This window comes from Anarrhichthys ocellatus, unplaced genomic scaffold (genome assembly GCF_004355925.1).
Source record: "Anarrhichthys ocellatus isolate YVR2014 unplaced genomic scaffold, GSC_Weel_1.0 scaffold140, whole genome shotgun sequence".
NCBI lineage: Eukaryota > Metazoa > Chordata > Actinopteri > Perciformes > Anarhichadidae > Anarrhichthys > Anarrhichthys ocellatus.
The window spans coordinates 362,700-384,986 of NW_022280170.1; the positions used below are offsets into that span (position 1 = coordinate 362,700).

At 42.3% G+C, this 22,287-nt stretch overlaps 1 protein-coding gene across 6 annotated transcripts in view; it reads right to left on the reverse strand.

Moving 5' to 3' along the window:
• rtel1 (regulator of telomere elongation helicase 1) overlaps window positions 1–22,287 on the reverse strand; it is a 40,620-nt gene that overhangs the window by 425 nt on the left and 17,908 nt on the right. For 2 of the 6 annotated variants that reach the window (XM_031877569.1, XM_031877574.1), the window contains 17 exons: window positions 21,034–21,147; window positions 20,627–20,667; window positions 19,853–19,938; window positions 19,586–19,663; window positions 19,382–19,459; window positions 15,988–16,134; window positions 15,761–15,876; window positions 14,762–14,885; window positions 13,325–13,490; window positions 13,062–13,219; window positions 12,669–12,764; window positions 9,606–9,819; window positions 7,130–7,267; window positions 6,433–6,564; window positions 3,200–3,331; window positions 2,477–2,665; window positions 2,270–2,392 (listed from right to left, as the gene is read on the reverse strand). In XM_031877569.1, the coding sequence (XP_031733429.1) occupies window positions 2,270–2,392; window positions 2,477–2,665; window positions 3,200–3,331; window positions 6,433–6,564; window positions 7,130–7,267; window positions 9,606–9,819; window positions 12,669–12,764; window positions 13,062–13,219; window positions 13,325–13,490; window positions 14,762–14,885; window positions 15,761–15,876; window positions 15,988–16,134; window positions 19,382–19,459; window positions 19,586–19,663; window positions 19,853–19,938; window positions 20,627–20,667; window positions 21,034–21,147 (2,132 nt within the window). Of the gene's footprint in view, window positions 1–2,269; window positions 2,393–2,476; window positions 2,666–3,199; window positions 3,332–6,388; window positions 6,565–7,129; window positions 7,268–9,605; window positions 9,820–12,668; window positions 12,765–13,061; window positions 13,220–13,324; window positions 13,491–14,761; window positions 14,886–15,760; window positions 15,877–15,987; window positions 16,135–19,381; window positions 19,460–19,585; window positions 19,664–19,852; window positions 19,939–20,626; window positions 20,668–21,033; window positions 21,148–22,287 lie in introns of those variants that run through there. The other 4 variants (XM_031877570.1, XM_031877571.1, XM_031877572.1 and 1 more) reach the window with 4 other exon arrangements.

Here is a 22,287-nt window from a genome sequence, read left to right on the forward strand (position 1 = left end):
TCAACAACTTTTACCACCCAATAATATGTAGTGTTAAAGAAGACGCAGTGGCAGACAGAAATGAAGGCTGATACACCAGCCCCACATATCTGACCCAAACACAGAGCAATGGGCTGACACACTGCACCACATTTTCACTATGATCAACCAGCAGAGGATTTCAAAGATGACTTAATCCACAAATAATTCTACAGTATCATAAAGGATACAGTAAGTCTGGCAATATTTTATATTTTCTTCTTGTGCAAAACTAAAGCTAGATAAAAGTAAAAATGAAGAGAAAAGATGCTGTATTAAATGTATGTGGTGTGTAGAATTTGTGCCACATTTTGGCAAAAACTTTTTTGAAAGTCATGGTGAATTTTTCTTTTGGTGAAACTGCGGATGATTCCTTCTAACAGCTTGAGGATGTTATCGGTAGTGAATAGCCAGTAGTCCCATATTCTCTGTGTGATGTGTGAAGCGTACAGTGATGGTGCGTTCAAACAGTTTACCGATATTTGCCCAGTTTATGGGCAAAAAACAACTAGCATTTAAAAACAATGTGGGGGCCATGACCTCGTTGTTGGTAAGTTAAAAAGCACTTTAACACTACATGTCATCATTCACCCATTCATACACTGATGACAGGGGCTACCATGCCCATCAGGACTCTAACTAATCATTCATACACCACACAGCTACGGGAGCAATTTGGGGTTAAGCGTCTTTCCCATTAACATGGACTAGTAGAGCCGGGGATCAAACCACTGATCCTCTGATTAGGACGACCCTGCTGTACTACTGAGCCACAGTTGCACCCAAGTAACCATGACATGATTTGGTGACAGAGGAGAAGCAAAATGTCACATCTGCTGATGGAGTAGAAGAAGTGGATAGGCCTGAACTATGCAGATCAAGGGACATTAGTCCAACAGACAAAAGTAAGAAGTTGAGTCAACTAAATATTTCCATCCCTGTATTTTGATGAACTCAGCTGCCCCTAGTGGCAGCAGGATGCGGAGGGAGAGCTCTGCTCTGCCAGTGCAGCCTCAGCTGTCCGGGCTGGACTCGCAGTGGGACAATGATGGCGTGTGTCGGCCCAACGTGCTGCTGTACTCCGCTCATCCCAGTGTGAGCGTAGGACCGCAGCATGGGCTGTCAGCAATAGAGGATGCATTAATCTGTCTCATTGATGCAATCTTGGAATGCAAGAGCAATATTTTAGAGTCAGCTAAAATGGGCAACTACAGTGCTACTTGATAGCATGCTGACAGCAAATAGGCAGAGCATACTGGACATTCTAGTGTGTTCTCTGGCCTGACTACAACCATTTTGTGTTCTCATTGAGTTCCTTGAATAGTTGGTGATTTTGTCCAGTAGTGCTGCAAGGACCTGGGTTTCAGCAGAGGTGTTGTGTTGGGGGGTTACTGGTGGTTTAGTAGTGCTGGTGGTTGGAGATGCACGGAGCTGTGTTATCACTAGCGGCCCCTACTGGTTAAGACTAGTGAGAGAGGAGTCAGCAGTAAGTTAATGACAGTATAACAGACGAGGTCTGTCTCGCCTCTGTTTCAATTCTACATACAAAGTCCTGCTGAGCCAAATACTCACTAGAGTGCCAAATGTAGATAATCCACTGCATAAAATAGTCCCCAACAAATACATTATTTCCTTCTGTTTAAATTATGTTTGGTAAAAACTACTGTTTTAGAAAACTACTCAGCCTTCTTTAAAAACTAAACTATATATTGTTTTAGGGGTTTTGAAAGATTTACGTCTTCAATGGGAACCAATGGGATTGGAGCTGAGAGCCACAGGCAGAGTAGGATCATGTCATGGAATCTGTTGACTACAAGAAGAATCTAAATGAATACCTGTACAATGGTGCTCACTTTATTAACAATATTGTGGTCCTCAGATTTCCCCAAACCCTGTTAATAAAGAGAATACAAGTAAAGCGATTCTTCAGTCAAATGTCCTCGATGCAAGAACAGTGGTACCACAATGGTGTGTTTCGTCAAACATAGTTCTGGAAGCAGGGGGAACTGGTAACTTCTGCCAAAAGTGCTGGCTGATCTCCTCATCTAAACCTTGGTAAGATATTCTTTAACCAGTTTCACTTCAACAGCTCCAACACTGGTGCAGTGCAACTACCAACCTTTGACATCTAGTAGCTAGACTGCCAAACAGTTTGTTCCAGATCCTCTGAGCTCTTCTCTAACCCTCGAGGAGGATAAAAGAAATACCAACACGTTTCTATGATACTATAATACATCAGGTTGTTCTTCACCTTGTCTTTGATGGTCTTCACTCGCAGCAGGAACTTCAGCAGCAGAGACGGACTGACCTATCAAAGCATCCAACATCTCTTTGTACTGCTTCTTGTGGCGAGGGGGAATAAACATGCTGAATCCTAAGAAAAGAAAGACGAAAGTGAGAGAAGAGAGACAACCTCCGACAAGAGTGTAAAACATTGTCGTGATTTGAAAGAACTTACTGATTAGAAGGTTGAAGTCCTCATCTCTCTCTGTGAATAAGCTCACCACTGTGGTCACCAGCTCTTCATAGCTGTCCGTCTTCTTGTAGCTCTGAATGGCCTGAAAGAGCCGAGCTGATTTCTCTGCTCCGATGGCTTTCTTCACATCAGCCAGAAAGGCAGCGGGGACGTCTCTCTTTGAAGCAGAACCTGATTAACACGACAAGAGAATAGTGGAATCTATTTCATACTTAATAACCATTCATTCAAACCAAGCTACATTGTTCTTCAACCAAAATACACTCAAACTTGCTAGTTCATATACATTTGTATAGACTTATTAATGCTGCGTGATAGGATTAGACAGTGGACATCTGTTCATGTGATAGGTTGACCTAAATTTGTCATGTTTCATAGAGCTGAACTCTCATCAAATTAAATCACGTAGTAGAAGAATTGCGTGGACGTGCTGACTGGTGGGGTTTTGGGATGTCAAGATAATGTTAGACAGTGGACATCTGTTCATGTGATAGGTGGACCCACCTTTGTGCAGTGGGATGGCCTGAGCTGACTTCCATTCTGCTGGTATCCTACCAGTAATGAGTGTTACATTAAGTCTATGGGCAGTACAAGTAGTGATCAAAGGAGCACTAATACTCAGGAGATGAGGATCTAGATATATACAAGCTGCACTGAATACTTGATAATTAGTGAAGTCAAAGGTAGAAGGATGTGAAGTCCTACCAGTCTGAGGATCTCTGGGTCCCTGCTGGTTTAGGTGGGGTCCTCCTTTGTTGAGCTGCTGTGTATTCAGCTGACTGCAGGTAGACGTCCAAGTAGAGGAGGTCAGACCCACAGCAGGCTGACTGGCTGTAGCTTGAAGAAAAGAAAACGGAACAGTTACAGATGTTGTCTTCCTTTCCCACTGTACCGTCAGTTAATAACTCTCGTGTCAACAGGAAGACTTGAACACAGATGACATGTTCATTTGCTCAGTGCTGTTTTTTTGTCCGGAGAATGTCCAATATCATTTTAAACAAGTGCAGTTGCTGAGATGCTCCTAAGTACTGGAACCAAACCGGACTGCTGTTGTGGGAGAACACAGTTATAGTCTAAATGAGCACTTGGTTTTTGCTCTCATGTGACACAAATCTGATTAGTGTCACATATGCAGATCACTCAGCATAGTGTCGGAGCGGTCTGTTGAAACTACAGAAGAACCTCTCTCTCCACAGAACCATATGGAAGCATGTCATAGGTTATTTGAAACTGATAATGTTTGCTACCCGACAAAATTTTGTTTTTTTTCCCATATTACTGAGTTCTACTGGTAAACCTGGAGTCATGTTTCGCTCAGCAGAACTCAGATTTCATAAATAAGTAGTTGCATGAATGTGTAAACTGCATTATTAAGGCAGAGGAGCATTATCTGGAAAACATCACACTTACTCACTTTACATATATCTTAAATTAGTAATGAATTATGTTAAATCATGTTGGCCAAATTAGTTAGTTTATGATTTATTATGACTCATAAACAGAAACTATCTTTTAAAGGAGTAGATGTTTACGAGTAAGCTCGGCTCCGTTATATAATAATATAATTATATATAATTTGTTGAAGGAGGTTTTCCTCTGACAGTAGAAACAGTTGACTCTATTTGCCTCGTCAGTCATTTCAAATGTAAATTTAGTGATCAATAATAATAATACATTTTATTTATAGAGCACTTTTCAGAATATTCAACGACACTTTACATTAAAATCATCATATAAAAAAGCTATACACTAAAAACATAAAACACACAATATTGGTCACATTAAAAGCAGTTCTGTAAAGGTGAGTTTTGATTTGGGATTTGAACATGGAAAGATCGGTGCAGTCTCGCATGTGTTTGGGGAGAGAGTTCCAGCGGGAGGGGGCAGCTATGGAGAAGGCTCTGTCGCCCTATGTCCAGGGCTTGGTCCTGAGTGGAAGAGACAGGCATCAGAGGAGCGGAGCCGACGGGATGGAGTGTGGTGGTGGAGCAGGTCGGTGAGGTAGGAGGGGGCCTGATTGTGGAGGGCTTTATGAGTCAGGAGAAGGACTTTATATTGGATCCGTTGTGGGACGGGGGGCCAGTGGAGATTCTGGAGAACAGAGGTGATGTGATCACGGGAGCGGGTGAGCAGGCGAGCAGCAGAGTTCTGGATGTACTGGAGTTTAGTTAGGATTTTGGATGATGTGCCATGAAGAATACTGTTGCAGTAGTCGATTCTGGAGGTGATGAAGGCGTGGATCAAAGTTTCAGCAGCAGATAAGGAGAGTGATGGGCGGAGACGGGCTATGTTTTTGAAGTGGAAAAAGGCAGTTCTGGTGATTTGGTTAACGTGGTGTTCAAAGGAGAGGTTGCTGTCGAACATGACTCTGAGATTGCGGATGTGTGGGGAGGGGGACAGAGTGGAGTTGGTGAGGCAGAAGTTGTGACTGGTTTTAGTGAGGGATTTGGGACCGATGATCATCATGTCAGATTTATCACAATTCAGTTTGAGGAAGTTGGTTTGCATCTATGATTTAATGTCAGTGAGGCAGTTGGTCAGAGTGGAGTGAGTAGCAGTGGTAATGGCTTTTGTGGAGATGTAGAGCTGGACATCATCGGCATAGCATTGGAAGTGGAGACCATGTTGACGTATGATATTACCAAGAGGGAGCAAGGAGAGGATGAACAGAAGAGGACCAAGCACCAAACCCTGGGGGACGCCTTGAGACAGTGGAGCAGTGGAGGAGGTGCAGTTGTTGATACTGATGTTGTCCGTTTGTAAAATATGATTTAATCCAGGAGAGAGCAGTTCTGGTGATATTGAGGCAGGATTTGAGGCGGTAGAGAAGGATGTTGTGGTTGATGGTGTTGAAAGCTGCAGTGAGGTTGAGGAGGATGAGAATGTTGAGTTGACCAGCGTCTGACGAGAGGAGGAGGTCGTTGGTGACTTTGAGGAGGGCTGTTTCATTGCTGTGCTGTGAGCGGAAACCGGATTGAAAGTGGCTCAAACAGATCGTTTGAGATGAGGTGGGCTTTGAGTTGTGCAGCGACAACGCGTTCCAGTATTTCTGACAGAAAGGGAAGATTGGAGATGGGCCGGATATTGCTCATGGTGCCAGGGTCAAGTCCAGGTTTTTTGAGGATGGGGGATGAGGATTACTGTAGATTGTGTCAATTTTTGTTTGGAAAAATGAAAGGAAAGAGTTGCATTTGTTCACTGTGAAGGATGTGGAGGTGTTGTCCCTGGGTTTGAGAAGCTTGTTTATTGTGGAGAAGAGAGCCTTTGGGTTAGAGGAGCCAGAGTGTAGGAGGTGCGAGTAGTAGGTGGACCGGGCTGAGATGAGAGCGTCTTTGTATTGCTGAAGGTAGTCAGAGTGGACTTGGAGATGGACTGTTAAACCTGTTTTCTTGCAGAGTCTTTCAAGCTGGCGCTTACAGGATTTCAGGAGTGTACCAGGGAGCTGAGTGTGTGAATGAGACAGTTTGGTTTTAATGGGAGCCAGCTGATCAAGACAGGAGGAGAGTGTGTTATTGTAGTAGTTTACAAGATCGGAGGGATTAAGCAGAGGGATCAAGCTGAACTTTTCACAGTTCACTCAGTTCTTCTGGTAAATTTGTCATGTTTCACAGAGCTGAACTCTCATCAAATTAAATCACGTAGTAGAAGAATTGCGTGGACGTGCTGACTGGTGGGGTTTTGGGATGTCAAGATAATGTTAGACAGTGGACATCTGTTCATGTGATAGGTGGACCCACCTTTGTGCAGTGGGATGGCCTGAGCTGACTTCCATTCTGCTGGTATCCTACCAGTAATGAGTGTTACATTAAGTCTATGGGCAGTACAAGCAGTGATCAAAGGAGCACTAAGACTCAGGAGACGAGGATCTAGATATATACAAGCTGCACTGAATACCTGATAATTAGTGAAGTCAAAGGTAGAAGGATGTGAAGTCCTACCAGTCTGAGGATCTCTGGGTCCCTGCTGGTTTAGGTGGGGTCCTCCTTTGTTGAGCTGCTGTGTATTCAGCTGACTGCAGGTAGACGTCCAAGTAGAGGAGGTCAGACCCACAGCAGGCTGACTGGCTGTAGCTTGAAGAAAAGAAAACGGAACAGTTAAAGATTTTGTCTTCCTTTCCTACTGTACCGTCAGTTAATAACAACAGGAAGACTTGAACACAGATAAGCCCTCCACCTTATGACATGTTCATTTGCTCAGTGCTGTTTTTTTGTCCGGAGAATGTCCAATATCATTTTAAACAAGTGCAGTTGCTGAGATGCTCCTAAGTCCTGGAACCAAACCGGACTGCTGTTGTGGGAGAGTCCAGTCTACATAAGCACATAGTTACTGTAGTCACCAACCAGAGATTCAAGGGTCTTAACAAGGAAACAGATTTCAGATGGACACAAAACTGTCAAGCAGAAAGAAATAGTATGGCCAGTCTCTGTCTGCTGAACAGTTTGAAAACCCCTTTTGGAGTTTTGGACAGTTGGACGGACAAAAGAAGCATCCTGATAATGACGGAGTAATGTCCATTTTCACAAACTTTAAAGACTAATGTGAACATTTTGTATCTTTGAGCTTGCTAGTATTGTGAGACACATTTCCAACATATGAAGAAGAGTGCAGTGTTGGGTTGGGATGAGTGTTTCATACCGCTCTGCAGCATCAGTGCTTTCTTCTCGTCCACTGACAGTGAGTGATTGGGTTTGTGTCCACAGCCCTGTCCAGTCAGCTGCTGGCATTTCTCATCAAACCTCTTCTTGTGATGTGGGCGAACAAACTGGTACAGGCCTGTGACACAGAGGGGTTATTTCTGACAGCCTAAATATAAACTCATTTGGGATCAGTTTAGGCCTGCACTCTTTCTTGATGTTGGCAATAAAGGCATTCAGTTAAAGACCTAAAAACAAATCCTTTCACCATCGCTACCTGTGCCATTGCATTAAGCACAACTGTATTGAGGGATATGCACCATGTGAGCACAATATAAAACTACACTGATGAAGACAATCTTTTGTCCCAGGGCCCCTCTACCAGACAGACCACAAAATGTAGATAAGAATACACCTTCGTTGGCCAAACTCGACTTGTTAATCACCAAATTTGCAAATAATCAAATTATTTGCAAATAACTGACACTCTGTACATTGGATTTTAGGACCCTGGGCAGTATCCCGCTTTGCACTGAGTAGGTAATCCTGTCTTGCTCATGGGTCTCCATAACACACAGTGATGTAAGGCAGAAAATCTTAAACCCTCTACCCTGAAATAAATCGCACACAACCGTCCTGTCAGAACAAGACTAGGAGTCTATAGCAGGTAAACCAAGCATTCACATTGTGAACCGATGGTGGCGCTAGAATAGTCAGGGGATCAAAGTTATCACAATTCATCCTGAGAGGAACATGAACGTTTCAAACTAATTTCATGACAATCCATCCAATTGTTGTTGACAGACAGGCCAACATTGCCATCCCTGGAGCCATGCTGCTAGTGTGGCTAAACGGTACCTTTGCAACAGGTGGTTGATTGAACTCTATGGTCTATCTGAAACTGTGTAGACTGTTATTAATATGTTTGCTCCTCCATTTATATAAATGACGTGGACAAAATATTAAACTCACTTAAAGTACAGCCTCAAACCCTACTATACAATAGAAGCAACACAACTACAGTAGTGTCTCAGAATGTAGTGCCTGTTCTAAATATAGCAGGTCTGTTGCATTCAATTGAAGTACATTATGCAATAAACTTCCATTCTCATTTGTTTGGTGAATAGAATAAAAGACACTGCTGTAAAAGACACAGCATGAGTGGCTTTTGAAAAAAAGAGATAAATATGACTTCACGTTCTCGATGTAAACAGAGCGAATCGGTTAAATTTTTTTTTTAAAAATAAATAAAAAATTTGAAGGCTCCGGATTCCAAGTTGGGCGGGATAGCCTTCACGGTGGAAAGATGATTGTTCTACTGCATTAATGTTGAATGTGGATTTTTACCTCCTCTTTACTGGTTATCAATCAGTCTCAATGCCTCAAGATTTGGCTTCCCTGCAGTCGGAGCTCTATCTGGAGGGGGAGAGCTCAGAGACCAGCAGCAGCAGAGCTTTACCTCGCTGAGAGCCAACATGGACAGCACGCTGCTGGAGGCCCAGGCTATACTACTGGGCTCGCTGGAGGGAAGGAAGCACTGGAGAACCAAAACCAGCTTAGAGACAATTCCACTTTTGTCCACAGGGATCGCCAAAATCAACCCAAAATGAAACGTCCTTGTTAATACTTTAAGACAGGGGTCTTCAACGTTTTTTTCAGGCCAAGAACCCCCAAACTGATAGAGAGATGGAGCAGGGACCCCCGACTATATATATTGTATAAAATTGTGTTTTATAGTAAACTGGGCCTGGCTGGTACCATGAATACCTCTTTATTGTGCATTCAATACTAAGCTATTCAAATAATACACAGGTTCATATATTCATGTTTTTATTTTAAACATGTGCAAGACACAGTGAGTAGGGTGGCCGTGCCACTGCCATTTAGAAACATACCCTGTCAGCTGATACCAATGCCAATATCAACATTATCTGTCAATTGCATGATAATCATGCATACAAGCTATTCAAATTGACGTTTTCATTTTAAACATAAATGTGGAAACCAAAATGAGTGATGGCCTATTAGTGCCACTGCCATGCATAAAGATACCTGTTATCTTGCATACAACACTGAAATATTAAAATAATGGGCAGATTCATGTTTAGAAAAAAAATTGTCTTATCAACCAAAACTTTTGCGGACCCCCTGCAGTACCTCCACGGACCCCCTAGGGGTCGCGGACCCCCTGTTGAAGACCTCTGCTTTAAGATAATAACAAATAATCTTAACATTGACCTTGATTCATGAATTCATTACATTACTAGAACCATAGTCTAAAGCAAATGATTCACTGCATTTAAAGTGTAGAGATACAAGATGACTGCCTGCCGTAAGTAAACCGTAGACTGTATCGTGAACACAAACTCTCACGAGAGCTTTACACAAGACGGATCCCTTCTGGCCATAACCGCTTAGCAGCCTGTTATTCACTACACTGTTAAGCTCCCTGATAGAAAAAAAAGGAGGAGGCTTACCTCGGAGCAGACAGTGTGTATTAGCGTCCTCAGTTAGGACAGCCGCCTCAGTGAGCAGCACGTCCAGGCTGTCAGTCTTCTTGTAGGTCTGCAGAGCCTGTATGATGCGGTCAAAGTTGAACTGGCTCAGTGACTTCTTCATCTCTGCCAGGAAACTCCTGACCCTGCTGCTGGATGAGCCTTCCCCAGAGACATCCTCCGACACGCGCGACTTCTTCAACAAGGAGGGAGAAAAATACACTGCTGATATTTGCAATGAAAAAAACTTTTAAGAAACAAAAAACAATCTGAAACACCATAAATATAGTGGTGGGCCATCAGGGCCAGCTAAGCCTTCTCTGCTGGCCTAAACAGAATCACAAAGTTATAGCTATATTATAATTAGTGCTGGGCAAGTTAACGCGTTAATTTTGCGTTAACCCATTTATTAATTAACGCCGACAATTATTTTATCGCGCGTTAACGCATTTTTTAAATTTATTATAACTCTTTTAGATTTTTTTTAATTGAAAGACAAGAGACAATACATAGACATAACAACAGAGGATGACAAGAACAGTGGGATAAAAGCCAGCAAACATCCTATAGTCAGTTGTGTATGTGTGTGTATGTCCTTGAGCCTTTTGAGATGGGAAAAAAAAAAAAATAATAATTAGAAAACAACAACAAAAAAAAACAGGTAAGTATTTTTAATTTATTATTATTGTAACAGACTGTCTCATGTTTATCGTTTTGTATTGGAGATATGATGTCCCTTCAGGGTTGCTGTAGAGAAAAGGCGACTTCCGCTTCTGGTCGGGGGGCAGAAATAAAGAGAGAAGCTGCATCAGCTGTTGCTCTCCCTGGAGACTACTGGACATTGCTGCGGTAAAGTCAGCAGACACTCAGATCTCCGTGGTCAACTCAACAGACACTTACATTTTAGTGCACCTATATGCTGAAATTCACGGTAAACGCATTGAAACGGCACAGATCGGGAGAGAGCGAAGGACTTTGAAAGTTAGCGGAAAGATTAACGTGAGACAACATCCGGTTTCTTCAGACGAACATCCGGTTTTCAGAATAAGATGCCAACAAAGTATGAATTATATTCACATTAAGTATATAGCAGTACTTTTAAAATAAAAGTGTGCAATACACTACTTTTGAATTCATTATTGAACTTTGCCATAACAATGCAATTAATCGCAAAAAATCCATGTGATTAAATATTTTAATCGTTGCCCAGCACTAATTATAATTTAATAATTTTTCATAAATACACAATGTATTATACAAAATACAACTGGGGAGGCTCGACTGTCACTGGCGTCCATGAATTGAGAAGGACTTCTTACTGGAACGATGTACTGGGATTAAACTTTGTCAACAAAGAATTCGGTATGTGACAAACTGCGTTTGTTTTTTTACATCTGCAGTAACGTTTTTATGAATAATATTTAAATGGTTCGTGCTCTTGTGTTGTGGAATGCGTGGATCTGCTGCAAGTTTGCTGGATTGATATGTCATGCTTTGCTGTCATATCAATATATGTGACTGGTTCTTATGACTTTGTGGTTGTCATTGTGTTAATTACGTTGATTTGACTATGCATTGTCCGTTAATGACGCAGCGTCCCGTCATGCACGGATTCATGTATCTGCACCGTAGCTGTTCAACTGTAGTAGGACAGCACAGAAGGCCCAGGCATAAAATACACGGCCCGCCACTGCATGAATATGATGTTTAAAAATCAACAACCAGCAATGTATTGGGATGGTCCTGTCCTTAACTCTACCAGATACTATAAAACTAATTAAAAAGGACAATTTTGTTTTTGCAGAACGTAATCATCTGCAAAGACAAAAAACACTGAAACCAACTTCCAAATGTATTATATAGATGTATGTATCTAGAACTCAATAAAAACAAGTACAGTACATATGGTTTAACAACTTATAATCATAAATGGGAGCCGTCATTTCCTGTGTATAGCATGCATTCTTGTGGAGAATGAAGGAGCCACATTACAGTATGCATCCTCTCAAGGACCTCAGTCTCAGCCTCTTTATGTGGACCTACCTTTAACTGTGTGCTATGGAAGCCTGAGAGGCTTGAGTTGGTCTGTGTTGTTATGTGCAACCCTTTTTATGCGTGTGGCTGTGTGATGACGTAATAGTTATTGCTTTTTGATTGTGCTTTACGTAATATAATAATATATTCTATGACATAGTTGAATATATTAAATTAGATGTATAATATAAAACAGTATAACTTAATACTTATAGAGATAAATATAACCTGATTAAAGGGGTATTCCACTCATTTCCTTCTACACTTCCATACAGCTGGGTATGCAGCTGTGTATTCAGTAGATCCTGGGTATTCAGTAGATCCTCCTGCCTTTCAAACACTTTGACCACGCTTATTTTACTAACTTACTTCCTACAACTGTATTTAGTGTTTCTGAGGATGAGTAGTACTCATCATAATCCAAATGACCACTCTAATTTAGTCAGCACTCTATCCTTTAAAGACACATAAGCAGTATGCCACCTGGAGTAAATATGTATCAAGTCCAACCCACAAAGCAGCAGAAGGAGCTATGATTGGCCAGCATTTTGGTGTTGGGTCAGGCCACCAATCCAGTTGTTATTACTGTAATAACTGTGTATATTGACATTTCTGGAAATGTTTAAAATGTATGTATGAATATACTCAGAATGAAATGTTCCTTCTGTAGAATGATAGAAAATTGGCTCATAGTTGTTGAGATACCTTGAATGTCAGTAAGACAGACGTCAACATCCTTCCACCCTAGTCTAAAAAGATGCCATTTTAACTTGGTAGAGACTTTTAGATGTTACTCGCACTTGCAGCTGCGTGTACCAGTTACTTCACTCACAATCTATGTGAGGACCTGCAAAACAAATCATCTTTTTAGGCTTGAAGTACATGACTGTGTATTGGCTGTGGAGCTCCAAGTTCACTGCAGCAGAACGGATCCAGTGCAGACTTTTCTTCTAATGGTGTTAAGCCTCTAAATCTAACATAACAAAAAACTGTATACAATGTAACATGTACCTGTTCTTGGACCAATTTGATTTTACGTTTTCCTCCCCGCATTTCATCATCCATCCTCTTGTCACATTGAAGAGACAGCGTGGACAAACGGTCGGCCTTCAAAAGAAAAAGTGAACAACAAATTGAACAAATAGGCAAAGTCCTCTTGAAATGACTTAACCGTTGTTGTTTCATCAGTTATAGGTGTACTGACCTACTTCAAACACACAGGCTATTATACACAGTATGATTCTCACTGAAAATAGCACTGTACCAGACATTTACCACAGTAAATTGGCTATTGTATACACAGGTCTTCTCTTTTCCACAAAGCCTCTCTTTTTGACATGTATGAACCACACATGTCTAAAGACTAGTGAGACAGACCACGGTGTCTCTCAGGAAACAAGCCACCTTCTCTTCTCCCACGACAGCATCATCGTCCTCTCCACCGCAGTGGTCCCCTCGCTCCAGAGCATCCAGCAGGTTGGCTGGTCTCTTCTGACTCTCCTGCACCTCACACTCGTACTCGATGCAGATCCTGGCCATCCCATTGGCTCCAGAGTGTTCATCTGATCACAGAGACCAGACAACAGGTAACCAATCAATGAAGGACTAACCTTTCCTCTGTGGATTTAAAGGAGATGTAGAGACCCTGCCTTTGTCTTTCTACTCACTGAGTCTCCTCCTCTTTAAGCTGGGAAGGTGGGCGTCCAGCTCCTTGGCCTTCTGGGTGTGGGCGCTTTGGGAGGACGAGCCAGAAGGGAAGGCAGAGGATCGAGTGTCTGGTGAGCACACTGTCCCACAGCTCTGTGCTGCAGCCTTCTTCTCTACCACAGGCCTCTGGCACAAGCCCAAGCACAGGCAGTCAGTACAAGCTGATGAATGCAACTAGGACCAACTTCCATAATGCAGTGCCAACACACAGCCTGGTCAGATGTACGGCTTTTCGGGTAACACATTCTGCCACAGATACACGTGGTGGATTTAACCAACAGGTGATGCGGGCGAGAGTCACAGTTTACATGTCATTATGGTGTTTGCAGGGTGCGTCTCTCTCTCTCTGCATATGAATTTAAAGGAGGATCGCACAAATAACAGCACATGTTCACAGAGGTTGATTACTTACATTTATTTACTAAGCTCAGTTTGTGACGGTCAGTTTTGCTAGAATATTCTCCACCTCTGAAAGTCAGGCATTACTAATAGCACAAATGAAACTATGGTGGGACAAAAAGCTGACTTTACCTTTATTGTACAGAAATCTTAATGACATCAGAGACTAGTCTCACTGGGATTTAATGTAAAGACTGTATTCTAGTGAAAAATCAGCTGTACTACTGTCACCATCTCCACCAGCCTCTCTCTACTGGTGGAGGTTTGTGCTTCTTAATCCATCTCTTTGTCCTTTCTCATAAAAGTCGTCTGTCTCCTATTGTATTAATAACATGAACAGTTCTTAGGGATTATCATTTCATGACTGACTTAAGTGGAATTTAACTGAGTGCAAGTAAACGTTGTGAAGGAGAGAATACTACATACGCAAACTGAAGCTCTGTTTTTCCATATTTGTCATGTGTAACTGTAAAACTCTCTGTAGGACAGACACTTCCTGCTGCAGTGGTCTATAATTCATTGATTGAATTCAGGGACATGTGTTCTGCTTTCTAAGACTGCACCACTGGAGTGCATGCTTTAACACTGTGGTAGCCATAGCAACAGCATGGAGAAACCTGACAGACTTGTATCTTGATTTACAGATGTGCATGTGGACCTGAGACTCATCCTGTAACATGTTCTCAAGGACTTGACACCTGCGTTGGACATGTATTTGTGTGTTCGGTGATAAGACAGTTGAGTGTGCTTTGGGGTCTCAGGATGGTAACAATATCAACTTTCTGGGAAGAGATGTTGCTGTTGATTGTTTCCAAATATATATTCTAAAAATATAAATATATATTTTGCTTTCAGCACCAAAAACCAAACATGAGTTTCTGAGTACAGTACACTGGTGTTACAGCAAACATCAACAGCCCTTATTAAATCAAGCTCAACAAGATAGTTGATGGCAGGAATAGTATCATTTTGTGAACTGAGTGAATGCTAGAACCTACCATTTTCTGTGCCACCCTGAAGAACTGAGAGACGTCCCGGATTACATTCCCAAAGTTTTCATACAGACGCACATAAGGCCTGACCCAGGACGGAAGCTGAGCCCTGGCACCAGAGCCCTTAAACCTGCGGGAAAAGACTTGTTATTCTAAATCACCTTATTCCAAATCATGCACCTTCATTATCATTATCCCAGATGATGTCACACCAGAAAGCTGGAGTTTGAATTAGTAAATGGACTGCACTTGTATATGTTTTTTCTAGTCTTCCGACCACTCAAAGCACTTTAACACTTCAGGTCATCATTCACCCATTCATATACTGATGACAGGGACCATGCAAGGTGCCACCTGCCCATCAGGACTATCTAACATTTATTCCCATTCATACACCAACAGGCACAGCCTACGGGAGCAATGTGGGGTTAAGTGTGTTGCCCAAGGATACATGGACTAGTGGAGCCGGGGATCGACCCTGCTCTACCACTGAGCATTCAGCAGTGGGCCATCCAGTTACATCGACTCCAAAATGTCTGCTGTAAAAAGGGTCTAGACACTGAAGCAGCGACATGGATTTCAGCCATCATTCAGTTTATCATTTCCACTTGTGCCATGAACCATGGCTGTTGCACTTCTGTGGAATGTGAAACCATTCAAGGGATTTTCTTTGTCTGCTTTCCTGTTTGTTTAAACTTAAACGTCTTTTATCAGCTAATCTATATTTCATGCGATTTTCAAAATTCATATCACGTTCACCAGAGGGGCACGCTCACATGCACTAACATGAACGTGTGGCAGGCCCGGCTATGTACATGAAGAACAGAGAAGCTCCGATTACAACACACACACACATCTTTACATAGAGAATAGATGTTTGATGCTAAATGAATGCTCTGAATATCACATTCAGCACCTTTGAGAACAAATCTGTTCTCATGATTGGTTCTTGCATGAGGCCCAAAGTATGCGGGAATAGGTATGACTGACAGCTCCATGTCTGACCTTTGATCACACAGTAAGATGGCTCCATAGTCCTCCTTGTGGCGAATGACTCTGCCGATGGCCTGGTTCACAGCTCTGAAAGCCTGCTGTTTGTACCACTCCTGTCCAGACAGGTACTGTGTATCACACACACACACACACACACACACACACACACACACACACACACACTGAGCCACTAATACAACATCAGCCTTTCCAGTGAAACTCGGTATCAATCCACTCACCTTCAGCCCAGGAGTTTTCTTCCGACTCATCTCATCCAAGAACTGCATCTTCAGGATGACTCGAGGGTCCATCTTTGGAGGGAACGGAAGGCCGGTGATGATGACGCCCCGACCAAAGGTGTCTGCAAAATCCAGACCCTCACTAGCCTGGCACAGGAAGACATGAATAGAAGTGATGGGAGAGGGAGGCCTGTGTGTGAACTTACATGTGATATGAAGTAAATGACTCCGTTACTCTAAAGCTAGGAGACTAGCTGAGCGACTACGGCTTTCGATTGAAGTTGATGAAATAAAAATTTTAAAAATATTGATAAAACTGCAATGCTGGCAATAAGATGGACAGAGACAAAGAAAGCAATACACAGGACAAATTGAAAAACTATTTAGAGCTAAATGGCATTATAGAGAAAAAAGATGGATAGGCACAAAGAGCTTATTGTGCACATTTAAAACACATTCTATTCTTCCATATGCTCATGTGGTATGGAAATCCAAATGTTAGAATACATTTAAATGGCAACAAATATGCCTGATAAAATGATAGGAAAGCTCCAAATGCAACTAAGTGAGAAATATTAACTAAATTAGAGTAAAGCTTTCCAGATCACAAGTGAGAGCCTCCAACATGTGGCCAGTAAGTCTTACATGGGTTGTATGAAGTTTGCGAGGAATTTAAGTATTAAAAGCATTCTTAGTATGATTAATGGCACCCCTAGTGGTGAATATTAAATGTCACAATGTATTAAATGTCACATTATATTTACCTATGGAATGTATTATATGTTTACAATATAGAGGATATTATATGTTACAGTATATTTACTTATAGAAGTGTTAAACCATAAAAGCATAATCATTGAATGTATTAAACTAAAAAGTATAGTCACTGTATGTATTAAACACTGTAAGAAATAGTCGTCAGGGCCAGAAAGGGATATTTGAGTAAGACTTTTCAGAAGATGATCGTATGAGGACAAGCTGAGCATGCAGAGACACCGTCAACAGGAAGTGGTCAGTGAGGAGCACGGAGCAGAGGGCAGGCGGAGTCCGAAGGAGGCGGAGCCCGAAGGGGGCTACTGGATTTCAGCCAATCACTGAGCTGACACGGACATTTTCAGACACTTTCGGACACTTTGAGACACTGACAGAACTTAAAAGACACTGTTTCACTGGAGACCTTTCAGAGCTCGCGGCGTCCATTTTATAGATAAGTGGCTAGGCTGGACTATTGGGTGCAGGTCGTGTGTTCTCGGCTTCATGAAACATATACTATCGATAGTGTAATTCAGATTGTAACTGTTTTAGCTTCTGTTAATTATTAAATACCTTTTTTGATTTTAACCTGAACCACCTTATTTTTTTGTACGACTTTGCTGCCGAACGTTAGCAGCAACGGAAGTCCTGCGGCCTTGCCTCCCTCTGGAAAGTTTCAGCCACAACAGGTTCTTCTCCATACTCAGTGTATTACTACAGGAGATGGAGTTTGGAGAAACAGACAGGAGAACCAGTACAGGAGCAAAGTAATGTACTGCTGTGATGTATTTCAGACACCTAAAAGAATCAACATCGGTTTAATTGTAGCTATGTTTAGAATATGTTCACCTCTTTACCTTTCTGTTAGACAGTCCTTTTTGATGGACAACTGAGCCGTTATCTGTGCTCTCTTCAATTACACAAGACTAATATTAGGTGTCTGAAATACATCACAGCAGTACATTACTTTACTCCTGTCTGTTTCTCCAAACTCCATCTCCTGTAGTGACACACTGAGTATGGAGAAGAACCTCATACAACCACACTTCTAAACATCTGAACTATCCCTGAGTTTTCAACAGCTCAGATACTTAATTTCCAAAACGTAACATCCAACAATTTCCCATTGTTAGATGGAAAGTAAATGTTTTCCAGCAATTAAGCCAAAATAAATGTTTAGCTGATGGGGCCACTAAAGAGAAGCCATCTCTAAATGTCATAATTATCCATCATGCATTTAATTGCAATTTACTCTATTCATCTAAAATGCTCCATCTGACCTTTTGGAGTTATAAAGATATCAAGATGCTCGAATTACCGGGGTATCACACTACTCAGCCTCCCGGGGAAGGCTTATGCCAGGGTGCTGGAAAGGAGGCTCCGACCGTTTGTCGAACCTCAGATACAAGAAGAGCAATGCGGATTCCGTCCTGGCCGTGGAACAGTGGACCAGCTCTTTACCCTCGCATGACTACTGGAGGGGTTCTGGGAGTTTGCCCAACCAGTCTACATGTGCTTTGTGGACTTGGAGAAGGCTTTCGACCGGGTCCCTCGGGGGTTCTTGTGAGGGGTGCTGCGGGAGTATGGGGTGCCGGACCCATTACAACGGGCGATCCGGTCTCTGTACGACTGCAGTAGGAGCTGTGTCCGCATTCTCGGCAATAAGTCAGACACGTTCCCGGTGGTTGTTCCTGTTCGTGACTTTCACGGACAGGATATCTAGGCGCAGCCTGGGGGTGGAGAACGTCAGGTTCAGGGGTCTCGGGATCGCCTCTCTGCTGTTTGCAGATGATGTGGTCCTGTTAGCCTCCTCGGATCGTGACCTCCAGCATTCACTGGGGCGGTTTGCAGCCGAGTGTGAAGCGGCGGGAATGAGAGTTAGCACCTCCAAATCTGAGGCCATGGTGCTCTGCCGGAAACCGGTGGATTGCTCCCTCCAGGTGGGGACGGAGTGCCTACCTCAAGCGAAGGAGTTCAAGTATCTTGGGGTCTTGTTCACGAGTGAGGGTAAGATGGAGCGGGAGATCGACAGACGGATCGGTGCGGCTGCAGCAGTAAAGCAGGCGCTGCACCGGACCGTCTTGGTGAAGAGGGAGCTGAGCCGGAAGGCAAAGCTCTCAATTTACCACTCGGTCTACGTTCCTACCCTCACCTATGGTCACGAACTCTGGGTCGTGACCGAAAGGACAAGGTCGCGGTTACAAGCGTCCGAAATGAGCTTCCTCTGTAGGGTGGCCGGGCTCATCCTTAGAGATAGGGTAAGGAGCTCGGTCATCAGGAGGGAGCTTGGAGTCGAGCCGCTACTCCTTCGCGTCGAAAGGAGTCAGCTGAGGTGGTTCGGGCATCTAATTAGGATGCCTCCTGGACGCCTCCCACTGGAGGTTTTCCAGGCACGTCCAACTGGGAAGAGACCCCGGGGAAGACCCAGAACACGCTGGAGGGATTACATCTCCCAGCTGGCCTGGGAACGCCTCGGGATCCCCCAGAATGAGCTGGAACATGTTGCCGGTGAGAGGGAAGTCTGGGTCAGCCTGCTTGGCCTGTTGCCACCGCGACCCGACCCCGGATAAGCGGAGGAAAATGGATGGATGGATGGAAGATATCAAGATAAAACCGTTTTAGGACTTTTCCAAACTCTCACCTTGCCTCGACACACAGCAAAGAATGTCCCCCCCTTAGATGTTGGATCGTCGACTTTGTTGTAATATCCGTCAATAACCTAAGAACAGATAGAGAGACAACATCTATTGTTGTTATCAAGCCCTTTAAGCAAATGTTACCAGTGATGTTCCAATCAGAGGTTTTCAAAGTCATTCATGTAGATATTAAATAAAACCACAATCACCTTATTAAAGGTGCCCTTTCCTTTAGGTTCAACAAACATGGGCTTTACGTTCTCAATGCGATCTGCATGTCCGTTAGTCTGGTGAGAGAGAACACACACACACACACACACACACACACACACACACACACACACACACCCTGATCTTGCATGGCAACACTCAATTCAGAAATCATTTGGAACATCTAAAATAAATAAATCAACAGAAATACGATATAATATATGGAGAACTTTTCCTACAGATGATTCTGCTGATTTTCCACTTACTCTCCAGAAGTCCAGGGTTTTTTCCATTAAAGGGAAGGAGGGGAAAAACACTAAAAGACCATCAGGAACAACACGGCTCAGGTTGGCTGAGGAGAGAACACAGCAAGCAACTTATTAATGTGATGATCAAGACAGAAATGATGACAACTAGAAAATGCATTTCCTGCTGAAAATGCGTTGGAATGCTGAAAGCTGAAATGAATTGCATAAACATTGCTGAAAATAGATATCCAATTTAAAAAAAATTGCAAAAAGCTTAATAATTCAAAAAGTTTAAAGATCACCCCTCTCCTGAAAGAGCTGAACATTTTGATATTAAAATGGTTTCTGTGGCTTAAAAAACTTCATCAGTGGTGATATTTGTAGTAGTAGAAGAAGTAGTATCAATAGTCATAGTAATAGCTGTAGAATTGGTCGTAGTATTTAATATAACAGTAGTAGCAGTAGTAGTAGTACTAGTAGCAGTCGTACTAATAGCTGTAGTAGTATTACTACTTTTAGTAGCATGAATAGCAGTAGTAGTCGTAGCAGTTGTAGTATAAGTAATAGTAGTAGTGGTAGTAATAGCAGTAGTGGTAGTAATAATATTGATGGTAGCAGTAATAGCAGTAGCAGTAGTAGTAATAGTTGCAACAGCAAAAGTTATAGTAGAAGTAGTAGTAGTAGTAGTAGCAGTAGTAGTAATACTATATTAGCAGCAGCAGTAGTAGTTGTCACAGTATTAGTAAGAGCATTCATTATTTCAACAAAAAAAGCTGTATTGTTTGATCTTACCAACAGTGTTGCCTAAAGACGCCATGTTTTCAGGAAGAAACCTGTCACAGAGGGAAAGATGATCAGTTCTATTTCCATCATCTCAACAATAAGGTTATCTGTAGATCTCTATTGTATTATTAAAGTGAGTGCTCCAAAGGCAGAGTCACAGGACGTGTCTGATGAACACATGAGACACGGTTGGGATGTATTGAGATGGAAATTATTCTATGAGAAAGACAGGAATCTAAGTTCAGAAAGCTCAGCAACAAATCAAAACAGGAGAAGAAATTTGTTTTGTGGACGTATATGCTCAGGCCAGAATATACACCATACTTCATACCAGTGTACTGTGCTTGGCATGTGTGTCTCGTGTGTAACTACTTGTTGATAAAAGTAGAGGACTGTCTGTAGAATAGAATACTAACCTTCTATCAAACGCTGAACTTAGGTGGACTCCATCTGGACCTCGTTCAATGATGCCAACAAAGATCTGGTCCCGCTCAATCACATGGCTGTTCTCCAGACTCACTGAAAACGGGCTGCAGCAAACAGCAAGAGCAACACACATTGTTGACAACCACAACATGACTAATGACTAGGTCACTAAAGTTTGAAATGAGATATTTCGCATAACTTTTCCTGATCATTTTGATGAAAGGTGCTTTTGTTTAATAAAACCCTTCAGCTGTGAGGAACTTGACTGTTGTACAGATTCTTTGTATTCAATGAAGAAGACACTAAAAACTAAGAGTTGCATCAGATTTGGGTAGGAATCAATACAACTGACACACACATTCATAAAATTGGTTCATTTAGAGCTGCACATTTTTCCAGAAGTAGTCAACACTGTACCAGAATATCAAGTATGATGCAGAGCAGTACAGTAATAATAAGGACAGGTTCTGGACTGAGGGGGATGCACCAAGGCTTGAGACGATGTGCTTCATGCAAAGCTGGGAATTCAGCAGGTTTCGGCCACTCTGACCAGTCACCCGAGTTGGCGGCTTTGCATTTTAAGCAGTTGCTAGTTGCTGCCTGACGAAGCTTTGACTGCACTTCATCTGGCTCAGCTGTCAGTTTAAGGTGCACTATGACAGCTTCATTTCTGCTTTCTGTGGAGATATTGCAGTCTGGACTGACGCGTTGGCCTTAGTTTGTAAATGATATGCACGGCCCATTTATTATACTTTTGATTGATTCTGGACCCCAGTCTGTAGTGTAGTCTGTATGCTGCCATGTACAAGACAATATAGATCCACGGACCAGCTATTCTGATTCATGTACGTTCATATTTATAGATTTTGGATATCTGAATATGACATACATCTTGTTATTGCCTGGTTTTAAAGGCTGCATTACAGTATGGTGATGGCATTTTCTGAACTAACCACAGTTTTAGCTTTTCTATTATTCAACTTAGTCATTGTGTCCACATTACAAATGATGATTTATAAAAAAAAAATGTCATTGTGTAAATGTTTAGTAAAAGCACCAACCTTACAATATTGTTGCATATCGATAGGTATTTGGTAAAAACAATTGTGATATTAGATTTTCTCTACATCGCCCGGCCCTATTGTCAAGCCAATTCATTTTTGAATATAGCAAATTGTGAGGTCAAAACCTTCAACCTGGACCTTTGACTCCAAGTGAACATTTGTGCCAATTTTAAAGAACCC